The sequence below is a fragment of the Protomyctophum parallelum genome, assembly GCF_964188405.1.
Source record: "Protomyctophum parallelum genome assembly, chromosome: 20".
In the NCBI taxonomy this organism is placed as follows: domain Eukaryota; kingdom Metazoa; phylum Chordata; class Actinopteri; order Myctophiformes; family Myctophidae; genus Protomyctophum; species Protomyctophum parallelum.
Window position 1 is genome coordinate 33593353 of NC_139718.1, and position 12368 is coordinate 33605720.

At 44.7% G+C, this 12368-nt stretch overlaps 1 protein-coding gene across 1 annotated transcript in view; it reads left to right on the forward strand.

Annotated features, from left to right (window-relative positions):
- Window positions 1-11295, forward strand: part of rbks (ribokinase) — a 42681-nt gene extending 31386 nt beyond the window's left edge. The window contains exon 9 of the mRNA XM_083792741.1: window positions 10602-11295. Within this exon, the coding sequence (XP_083648867.1) occupies window positions 10602-10775 (174 nt within the window). The 3' untranslated portion in view covers window positions 10776-11295. The remainder of the gene's footprint in view (window positions 1-10601) is intronic.
- The last annotated feature ends 1073 nt before the right edge of the window (window positions 11296-12368 follow it).

Below are 12368 nucleotides of genomic sequence, written 5' to 3' on the forward strand. Positions count from 1 at the left end.
ATGTGTATTATTTGCGTGTGTGCGTGCGTGCGTGCGTGCGTGCGTGGTGGGGGGGGGGGGGGGGGGGGGGGGGGCTACATCTGTACGGTGGGTCTGTCTGGATGGACAAATCATTCCCAGCCTTCCGTCTTTATGCGTGGAGACAGATAAGAGGACTGCTCGCACGCCGTCTTCCAGGAAAAACCAACGGTATAGGGGAATACCCCCAAAGAGCATTCCTCACCTCTGCAGACCTGACGTGACTCTGTGACGTCACAGACCCCCCCCCCCATCCCCTTCCACTGACACCTAATTGGTCACACATGCAACATCAACCCATGTTTAGGGTGCATGTGTTTGGTCGGTATACTAACAGTCCGACAGGCATCAGTCCCGACACTCTACCCCTAAGCCTAACCTCACAGGAAGTCACGGGTTAGTTTTAACCTGCCACATGTTAGTTTTAACCTGCCACGCATGTCGGGAGCCACGGGTGAGTTTTAACCTGCCACATGTTAGTTTTAACCTGCCACATGTTAGTTTTAACCTGCCACGCATGTCTGGAACCACGGGTGAGTTTTAACCTGCCACTTGTTAGTTTTAACCTGCCACGCAAGTCAGGAGCCACGGGTGAGTTTTAACCTGCCACCTGTTAGTTTTAACCTGCCACCTGTTAGTTTTAACCTGCCACCTGTTAGTTTTAACCTGCCACGCATGTCGGGAGCCACGGGTGAGTTTTAACCCAGCCACGGGTTAGTTGTAACCGGCCACGCATGTCGCGAGCGACGGTGGACTTATTGTAAAAATAAGTCAATTCCAGACCAGTGTTGATTTAAATCTGATGAGTGTAACAATGGACTCTCTGGCGCTGCTGTGCACTTGGCCAGTGCGTCGAGCCACGGTGCGTTTATCAGTGCCTCATGTGCCTTGGGAGAGCGAGCGACAGAAGCTGAAACGGAGCACGATTGATGGATCAAAGATGTGTTCAGTGTATGTAAATGCCTGATTTATATACTTGGTTACGCACCAAAAATAGCTTGCAGATCGGCTATTTTCGGCACGCCAACACCAGCGCACATCTAATACAAATCACCCCGTCAGTGCCCCGGCCCTAAATCGTTTCAATTAACCATGCTTTTGATCATCCTCCCCTGTTATTTCAGAGCAGAGCTCCCCTGCTGCGCTGCCAGTCTTTCCGGATGTGCGTGCGTGCGTGCGCATGTGCGTGCACGCCATGCATACTGTATTGAGTCATCGCTGTGCCTTGCTCTCCCCCAGGGTGTCTTTCATTGACAAAGAAAGGCCCAAGGCCGAGGTTAACCGCTGCTCTGTCTGTCACAGCAGTGTGGGTGCACCATCACAAGAGGCCCCATGGGTGGAGAACAGAGATATATCTGGAGCAATATACAAAGACACGATGTCAGGCCCAGATGAGAGTTTATTGGAGGATCATGTACTGTAATAAAAGACAGTGTCCCATCTCTCAGAGAAGGTGTTGGTATGGTGGACTGACTTTGGTTCAGTTTTGCTCAGCCTTCATAAAGAGCACGCTTCCAGTTTGTCCGTTTCTCTAATCAATTGCGTGATTTCCATTAGAAAGGAAAATGAATCATGCCCCTCCTAGACTCAGATGAGTTTAGTATAGGATGATGCCTACTGGCACGTAAAAAATATATATGTGCACGCACGCACGCATACATACACGTATGTATTGTAAGCTATACACAAGTTCCAAGGAGAAACTTCAGAAACGCTGAGCTCCTTGCGGGAACATGGAAGAGCGCGGGCGTTGTAGAAATGGCACACGGAGGAGGTCAAGAAGGGGCGCCGCATGGTCGGAGCTGTGAGGCGACCGGGGCGCGATGAGCGTCGTCACAGCTCATCCGCGGCGAGCACTTCTGTCGTTTGATTGACAGGCCTCCACATCTGACCTTCACCAAACCATGTCGAGGGCGACCACAGCCGAGCCGAGCGGGAGGGGGGGGGGGGCAGCGCTTGTCAGCTTCATTGAGCTTCAATCGCTGTAGTTTCCGATACCGTCACGTTTGCCAGTGTCTTGTTTGCAGCGTCGGGGCGATGACTACCCCCCCCAGTGCCACGACCCCGGAGCTTTAGAAGGCTCTTGCGTTGTTTGGTAGTTCAAGCGCCTTTTATGAATGCAGAGTGTCCTCTCCAAGGGCATAGAATCATTATTTGAAATGAAGAAATCAACTTCCGACTCGCGGCATTAGGTTGACGGCGGCACTGTCAGTGATTTTACTGATTTAGTGGTAAATGTCTTTTTTGTCCCATTTTGACCTGAGATCAGATTCTAAAAATGTCTTCTACATCCTGACAGTTTTCTGAAAAAGCTAGGTTTCTTCGATTTTTCAAAAATAGCAGACCTACAAGCTCGTAGCGCGCCATGAGCTTGTAGATCTGCTATTTTTCAATAGCTAAAGCATAACATGATGCTAACACCAAAAGGGATTCCCGCCCAAAATGGATTAAACAATAAGCTTGTCAACCACAGTCCTCAATTGAAGAGCATGGAGACCAGACTACTAAAAAGTAACATAAAGTAACATTTTATTCTCTATTTAAAAAAAAAAGTGAATGACTGCAGCTTTGATGGGTTGTGTGGCCACTGGTTTCTGTGTGGAAGAATATATCCTACAGCAGTGGTTCTCAAACTGGCGTCCTGGGGGGTTCCAGGGGGTCCCTAGCTAAATGTGTTAATACAGCATCACAGTCAATTTAACCATATTATCCATATTTTATGTATAAATTGTTATAATTGAGCTCGAGCTTGTACATCTGCTATTAAAAAAATCACACCCGTGTGAACTGAGTGGTGCAACTCCCCCCCCCCCCACCTCTTTCTCTCTCTCTCTCTCTCTCTCATTAGCAGGCAACACTGCAGCACTATCCCTCTCTCTGTTTCTGGCGCCCCCTACTGGTACTAATAGTCATATACTGGTGCTCATTAACGTCACATACATGTCACATAGTCATACATAGGTGAACAACACATAGGTGTACACGGACATTGCTGGTTGTAGGAGTGGTTGCACCACTCAAAACTCTTCTCTTCTGTTTATTTTATTTTATTTTATTTGATGCTGCCACAATATTTTGTGTATGGTGCTCACAACATTTATATATACATGTTATTTCTTTGATATGTTCCGTATGGGTGTGTCACATATACTGTCATTTTGTTTGATTTACTGTATACCCTGAGTCTTGAATAAACAAAACAGTGAAAAAAAGGAAATAAAAATCTTCTCTTCTGGGGATCCCTGGCACTAAACAGTTTCAGATGTGGATTTGCGCCAAACACATATTTTGCGAGTCCTTACGTGGAAGCCAAGACAAATCTGTCAGTGCAAAAAAAAAAGAAAAAACAATAGCCTTTTCTCTGGCCATGCCAGGCTAGTCCTTGACATGAGAACCACTGACTGTCCTATATAGTATAGTCCACTGCGCTGTCTGTCAAAGTCCTGGTCCAAGTGTCACCGTTTTTGACCGCGGGACCGGGCCAAAGCCAGCCCAGAATGCGGCTGCATCACCGCCGCCACCACCACGAACAGTGTTTCCAAACGCTCGCTGTATAACAGGCCCAACCCAACTACCAGACAGGAGACATAAACACGCCACGGGTTTAAACATGGAAATCCACCGGGGCCGTGAGAGATGTTTCAGCTCTGACCTCACTCTTTCCAACCTCCTAACCATAACCCTGTCTCTGCGTTACGCCCACGGTCACTCCTTCACCCTAGCCCATTCTGACCTGAGATCAGATTCTAAAAATGTCTTCTGCATCCTGACAGTTTTCCATTCTGACCTGAGATCAGATTCAGAAAATTTCTTCTACGTCAGTCGTTCTTCGATTTTTCAAAAATAGCAGACCTACAAGCTCGTAGCGCGCCACTTGGTGGCGCGCTATGAGCTTGTAGATCTGATATTTTTAAATAGCTAAACACCAAAACGGGTTCCCGCCTAAAATGGGCTAGTGCAGAGGTTCTCAACCAGTGGTCCGGGGACCACCAGTGGTCCTTTTCAATTCATCGGAAACATTTAGAGACGTACAAATATACACTTCTATAATATAAAAGATCACACCCGTGTGAAGTGAGGGGCGCTAATATATTACAGTCTAACTCATGAAGTATCGTGAGCTACGTCAAAAGTTATTTAACAGATGTAAAAATAATATAGATCTGATGTGGTTAAGTGATACAGAGCGACTGAGATGGATTTTCAAACAAAAGATATTTGGTTATTTGCATTAGCAGAATATATAGAGAAAGCTTGGGACATACGGACAAAGAAAACTTATATGTGATGTATTTTATTTTTATGTTATTGCTTATTTCTGTTTTTGTTTTTTTATCAAATACTTGTGTGGGAAGTGAACGTGATATTGTTTATTTATGTTGTTGGTGTCTTATAATCCTGTAAGGGATGGGTCTTAACGACAAGACACGAAAATAAAAAATCATTCATTCATTCTCAGGTTGGTAGGGCGTTCCACATTTTGGTGGCATAGGAGCGAAATTAATTTAGTCCCTTGTTTGTGCCGAATCTGGGTTGCACATCATTTGTTGAACTCCCTCTGGTGTTGTGGGTGTGGACTTCGTTGACATTAAGGAAGTATTTAGACAGGTACATGGGTATCTTGGTGGTGTAGGGAATCTTATGGACCAGACCCATTGCAAGAAGCTGTACTCTGTCGTCAACCCTAAGCCATTCCAGCCTGTCAAAATGGGCAGGGGTGAGGTGGGTTTGGGGAGTGAGGCCAAGTAGTAGCCTGACCCGTTTGTTTTGGGAAGTCTGGAGCCTTGTTTTAAGGGCCTTTGATGCTGTGCATGCATTGCATAGTCTATGACTCCTGTTAGGGTCTTCAAGGTGTTTTTGTTGACCAGTGAGGACTCGGAGAGTTGGTAACCATGTAACCTTGTAGATCTTAACTCTTGAGAGTGTAAATATTACGCTCTCAGTAAAACATTCTGCATGAGTTTATTTACAAGAAGTCTAGTAGTCTACACAATTAGAGAATGTAGAAGAATTGTTTTTCCCACATCAATACAGCATGGAATTGTGGACAAAATATTATCCAACAATGACAAAATATTCAAAGTTTTGGGTCTGAGAGGCTAAATCTCATCAAATGGTGGTCCGTGGCTCAAATGCCGAATAAATAATGGACCTTGAGATATGAAAAGGGTTGAAAACCACTTCCGTAGTAGAACCTACAGTATTACCTCCTGATCCTGTAACATAGTAGGGCTGCAGCTGACCATTATTTTCGGAGCGATGGACATTATTGAGGGACGCTAGCCCCTCCTATATACAGATTTTGTCCCCACATGTCTCAATATTTGCCATTGACAATGAAAGGAGAAATTAGGTCAAATGTCCGCCAAATATGACGTGAATTTGTGACAACAGGCATTCTGATTGGCCAGTATGAGATGATGCATGATGATGTAAGATGATAAGAGCGCCCCTCACTTTACACGGTGTGATTTTTTTTTTTTAATATAAATGTTTTAGAATCAACTAGGTTGATAGTCTGATTAAGCCCTATTATATACTACTTTATTTAATATACTAAAATAACAACATAGCAGATCTAAAAGCTGTGGGCTTGTAGATCTGCTATTTTCATTATTAAAAAAGAGGAAACTAGAAAAAGTGCCCTTCTGGGCACAGGTCTCCACCAGGAGGATAGGAATGTTTAGGAGTAATATAAACATGTTTTTTGTTTGTTTGTTCCAATCTTTGCCAATCAGGATGGAATATGGGAAATGGTGCAGATCCGTGTTGATCGCACGCATGCACAATCCACCTGTTGGTGGCGCTATAACAGGCCAATGTGAAATGGGTGGGCTATATTCCTCAGCCTAGTAGGAAAGTGCGTGAAAGATTTCACGTCAAATTGCACGCTGCGTTCATGATTTGAGGCTTTTTGTTCAAAACAGGCCAATCCTGCAAAATTTGAAAGCCAATGTTAGCCAATTAGGATGGAATATGAAATATCAGACACATCCGTCTTGAGCACATGACTATGGAGATACTGTGTAACGATTTGCGGGATTTTTGGACAAAATCCGGAGGAGTAATATCCAAAAATGTGTTTTACAAAAGTCTGCCTCCTGGTGGCGCTCTAAAAGCCAGATGTGAACTAGAGAGACTGTGTACCAATTTGCGCGATGTTTGGACAAAATCTGTAGGTGTACTGTGCAAAAACTTGATTTGCACAAAGTGGCCTCCTGGTGGCGCTATAACAGGCCGTTCTGGAAATTTTGTGTGTGCAAAATTTGGCATCGACCGGGTTAACGGTGCCGGAGATTAGCTGCTCACGGACACACACACGGACGGACACACGGACGGAGTGCAAAACATACTCTCCCCCCATGCCTTCGGCCTGGTGGAGACAAAAAGGTGAAATGTAAATAATATAAATATATTTTTTAATGTATACAGTACACATAGTCGATTAGTTCAATTGACTGTTGCACACTTACTTTTCAACCACCTCTTCATTGGTAATCACTAATGCTCATGGAAGATATCATGTCTCTCTCAACTCTGCGTCTCAGAGGTTACCACCGATGACATCATCATCAGTGGTCATTTCAATCAGCAATGCCTTCTATTCCGTTTCAACATGGTAAACTTTCCGGGATGAGAAATGGCTGTTAGTTTCCATTAGCTTGGAATCCCCACCGATGATGATGTCATTGGAGGAAGGCATGCTTGCTTTCTGAACTGTTCACAGCAGCCGACCTCTGAAACACGAGAGAGCAAGTACAGTACTACTGTAGACTAAAATGGTCATCTTAGAACGGACAAAGGGCTCCTTTGACCCATTGAGGCCTGAGACCAGATTCCACCGGATTCTTAAATCCTAACAGTTTCTATAATATAGACTGACATATTATGTCAGTGGTTCTCAAACTATTTCATGTGAAGGACCCCAAAAATGATATGTATTTGGCCGCCGACCCCCATCTGAAAATATGAGATGAGTTTAAAAAGTAAATAAATAAGGTTTGCTGTGAAAAAAAAAAAAGATTTGCAATAATAGAGGGGGGAGGGGAGTGAGATCAGATCAGTTCAGAGGTGTTCATAGCAGGAGAGTTGAGCGTCAGCAGCAGACTCTTTTTTTACAGAGCAGAAGTGGTGAGTAATGGGACCGGGCCTGTGAGAACCAGTGGCGTGGGCCATTTGTGGTTAAACATGAGCGTGTCGCCACATTCCTTCTATGCCTTTTCCCATCAGTGATCCCCCTCTCCCCTCCCCTCCCCGCCCCCCCACCCCCACCCTTCTCAGCCAAGCCCCCCAGGGCGAGGATGGCACATTCCATCTTAACTAGCAATAGATGAAGGGGGGAAGAATATGATGATTTATCCCCTAGCTCGGTATTGATAGGCAAACCCCAGAGTCACTGGAAGTTGCTGGCTGCTGCTGGCTGATTCACAAAGCTGGCATGTGCTGTCCAGCTGACTTTGAACAGCGCTTAGGTTTTTTTTTTTTAAAGGAAAAAAAATTGTGTGGTTTGGAAGTTATTTCAGACATAAACAAAGCAATGATCAAGTTTCATCAGCTATTCAAATAGGTATAGCCATGGCATCTTTTTATATGCATTCAAACAAGACACACACACACTTTTTCTTTTTTCTGCATTTCAGACACATTCATTCAGAAGTCATACACAGTAGTTTGTCAGAGTAAAATGTCTTAGCCTCTGACAAAATACTTACCACCAATGATTGACCTGATGGCCACTAATTGGTAATGGAATTGATAATGATAATGTCCACAGTAACAGTCAGAAACCACTGAGACTAGCTGAGATCTCAGGGATAGTATTATGTATATATACTGTACTGGTATCTAGAGATTCTAGAGTAGACCAAGACAACTGACTGCTGTCATAGCACCCCCTACTGTTGACAGCAGCTTCTCATTGAATTACAGCACGTCTCTCCCTCTTATTTCATAACATCACTGACGCTGAGGACACCTACTGGTCGACAGGCAGTACTGCCTGAAGCCCATAAGCTCAATATCTCCCATACGTGGCCACGTTTAAGGGGCACCGACCCCTCTTGGATGAGGATGAGTGGTAGTCGTTTTCCACGTCAGGAAACCCTGTGTTCGAATCCTGGGTATAGGACATGGTAGCCATGGTAATGGATCGCACCACAGTGGCAAGAGTAGGCTACATTTCAATTTCTATTTATTTTCTACATGACCGAGAGGCGGACGTGTCGTCGGCTTCATCAAGGCACTGTGTCCGATCCATTACCTTTGTTTTCCATGATGTTATTTTGAATGGATGTCGCACCAGAACAGAAGTCAGAGTGTGGTGGTCACAAGAAAAGTCGACTCTAAACAGGGGGGCAGTCAGACAGATATTTTGTGAAGCCACTGAGGAAATCGGGATTTCCTGAAAGTTCATATAATGGCCTGTTGTGGCGCTGTCATTGGACCCAGAAAAACCCATAGCCCCATAGAAGTCCATGTATTTGGGCCCAACTTCACCTAGACTGTATTACCTTAATAAACATGGTCAAATTGGTCATGAATACTTTCTTCTTCCAGTCACTAGTTTAAAGTCTAATTTCTAATGTCATAATATTCTTTTTGGAAAATTATGGTCCCATTTATTAAAAAAATGACCATAAAGTCGCGCATGTTCTGAGGGGCGTGGCTACCGTTACAGTCTATGATCGGATTCCCCTCCCACTCGAGTCAAAATAAAAACCAACGGAGAAGAAGGGGGGAAGTCCCGCCTCGTTGTCTGGGCCAGCCAATGGCCAGCTGGGCCCAAACGGATCTAGAAAGATGGCGACTTACAGTACAAGGACTGACTGGCTTCATTTTACGTTCATGTTAGACCCGGAGAACGCTTTGTCCATATTTCTTACAGTCTATGACTCTAAAGCCAAGCCATGACTGATCCTGCAGTTGTCTCCCTCCCTGCCCAGTTAACCCATTCTGACCTGAGATCAGATTCTTCGATTTTTCAAAAATACCAGACCTACAAGCTGGCGCGCTACGAGCTTGTAGATCTGCTATTTTTCAATAGCTAAAGCATAACATGATGCCAACAACACCAAAAGCGGTTCCCGCCCAAAATGGGTTAATGAAATGTCATCAAATCATCATTGTCACATAATCTCTGTCCCTGGCAGTGGTCATCTTATGCAGTGGTGGAAAGAAAATATACTTTTTTTCTTTTCTTTTTTAATTAAGTAAAAGTATCAATACTGCAATGGAGAAATACAAGTAAAAGTCCTGATTCTCCTGAATGCAAAAATTACTTGAATAAAAAAATAATAGTATTGGTGTCTAGTATTGTGCAGAATGTCCCATTTGTGTTCAAATGTATAAAAGTAGCCGATCTACATGGGCGAAATGTATATAGGGCTGAAGTGGTTAATGTTTGTTGTTTTATATAAAAAATAAATAAGTTTGCATGTTCTCCCCGTGTCCCCTAAGGTAGGTACCCTCACAAAAACATGCAGTAATCCTGGTCTCTAAACTGCCTCCCCCTGGCCAGCCGGGACGCCTGATGGAGGGGAAAGGAACTGGTTGGAATAACGTGCTCCTTCCACGCGCTACGTCCAACCAGGGAAACTCCCCCCTGTCAGGTGTAAAGGAGCAACTTGGACACTCAAGCATGAAGGAAGCATGAGTTAAGTCCGTTGCTCTCCCTAGGTTGGCGGAGGGTGTGTAGAGCCCAGGATCACATCACAGGATGATTGACACAGGGGTGAAAAATGGGTTACAAAATCGTGTTCCCAGATGTTTTTTGCCAGCCCCCCGCATTGCACTTTAGTTATTCTTATGACGTATTGCCCTTAACAAGCACTTTTCATGGCAGCCCGTCATGAGTGGCGAGTGACCTTGTACCCACTCTCACTAGAGGAGAAAGTGACGCGGTTCCTCCTCCGTGTCACTCAGTGGAACGTTTTACGCAACATCACTTTCCCGCACAGGCAGGCACGTGCACACAGACATCAAAGGGGGCATGAGCCCCTGCTGCCCTTTTACCTGTCTGTAAAAAATAAAACCTGCCCTCTCCAGTCCATGAATACAGCATTTTACTATGGTGAATGAAATGCAACTGCCCCTTTTCCATGACAAGCAGGCAGGAGAATTGCCTCTTTCAGAACTCTTCTGAACCGAACATTTTGTGTTGAGATTGGTCCTCTGTATAGAAATCCATGTCGTACGCCGCATCTTCAGTAGCTAAAGAGTGCGGGGGTCGCGCCCTGAAAATACCTGATCTACAAGCTTGTAGATAAGCTAATTTTGATGTCTTTGGCCAAAAGTGCCCTTTTGAGGGGGGGTGGGGGGGGGTTCTGCCTTTGACAGCATCAAGCGAAGACAGACAGGAAAGAGGGAGAGAGTAGGGGAGAGACACGCAGCAAAGGTCGTCATGAACGGGACTCGAACGCGCAACGCGCCGTTAGGCCAAAGCCTATATGTGGCATGCGCCTGGACCACTAAGCCAGCGGGCGCCCCAAAAAGTGCCCTTTAAGGGAATTTCAGCCCCTTGCCCCTCTTAACATCCTCTGCACGTCCCTGACCACAGGGTTGTCATAATGTCTGTTTCTTCTCAGGGAGCCGGGGACAGCTTTATTGGAGCGTTGGCGTTCTACATGGCCCGTTATCCCACAATGCAGCTGGAGGAGATGGCCAGGAGAGCCAATCGGGTGGCAGGATTCAGCGTCCAGAAAGCTGGCACTCAGACCTCGTTTTACAACAAGACGGAGCTGCCAAAAGATCTGTTCTAAATAACCACAGGAATGGATAACGGAGATATACTGAGAAAAAAGCACAGGACCTGGAAAAACTGGCAAAAATGTCATAACATTCAACATTGTCTTCTGATTCTGATTCTAAACACACCCTACTGTTGCACAACCCTTCTCTTCGTCTTATTTCATGGCTCATCATTGTTCCTATTATTATAGGCGACAATGTACAGTACGAGCTCATAATGAATCACGATGCAACACGTGCGCATGTAGATGGGTTATTTCTGCTACTGGTGTCAAACTGTCACTGAAGTATAAAATCTGCATTCATTTATAATATGAAAACACATACACAACATAAAATATGGAGATATAAGGCCTGTGCCCGACAGTAACAATAATACAATATGCTATTTTGCTGGATAAACGCCTAGGAAAAACAAAACAAAAGATTTGAATATCAAAATTGGATGGATGGGGTGTAATGGATGAAATGGTTCTCTAGTATCATTCTCTCTGATGTGTCACTCAGAGATACAATGGTACTTTAATACCAGTTGGCAGCTTTAGTTAAATAAAACGTGATGAGTGTGTCTTCCTTCATACGTGAACTTTCACCACGGTTTAACCACGGTGAGCATACAAGCATGGCCACGGCAAACCTGGTGAGCCCCTTATCCTGTAAGTCACTGGTTCTCAAGGTGGGGTCCGGAGACCGCCAGGGGGTCGTTGAGGGTTTTTCAGGGGACCCCCAGGCAGCTAAATGATTCATATAGTTAGGAGTCAAATGGATCCCTTATGGATCTGTAACTCTGAGATCAACAGACAAGACCCATAAGGGACCTGTAAAGGGTCCATTAGGTTCCATATAAACCCTGAGGATTGTACAGCGTAAACTGGGATGCTAGATATACAAATCATATCAATTGAGGGTTTTGTGGATGCATTTTAAACTGCATTTTACTGGAGGTAAAAAGGTAAGAGAGAGCACTGCTGTTGCTGTTAAGTAAACAGTTCCAATAGAACATACTGTAGATTGAGGTTGGTCAAAAATAATAAATAACCGCAGGAACCTTACACAACAATCCTAACCCACTGTTGACCCCCTCATAATAGTGTCAGAATGGAAGGAAACTGCAGCAGCCATGTTCCAACGATGTGAAAAGCCAGCCCAGATTTGTGGACAATGTTATAGTAGAAAAGGAGGGACAAACTGCATATCACTGCCTGCGATTTGCTTGAATTCGGCCAAACAAAAGCATGAGTGAGGTCATACTGTACATATGAGAATAGACATGGCTCGCATTTGATTCAATGTTCCGGTTGATTCCAAAGGTGTTTCATATAAGGTTATGGTCAGATCATCAGTCAAGATCGTCCTCACTCATCTCAACAAACCATTTCTGTATGGAGCATGGGGAGGGGGAACGACACTGTCATTCTCAAACAAGAAATGGCCTTGGTTCAACAAACTGTTCAAATTCAAAGCACACAATTACCACCAGTGGTTTTCAACCAGTGGTCCGGGGACCACCCGTGCCTGGTCCTTGAGGACGTTCCAGGTGGTCCCCAGCTAAATGATGGAGAGTTGGTAACCAAATGGACCCTTATAGATCTTGAACTCTTGAG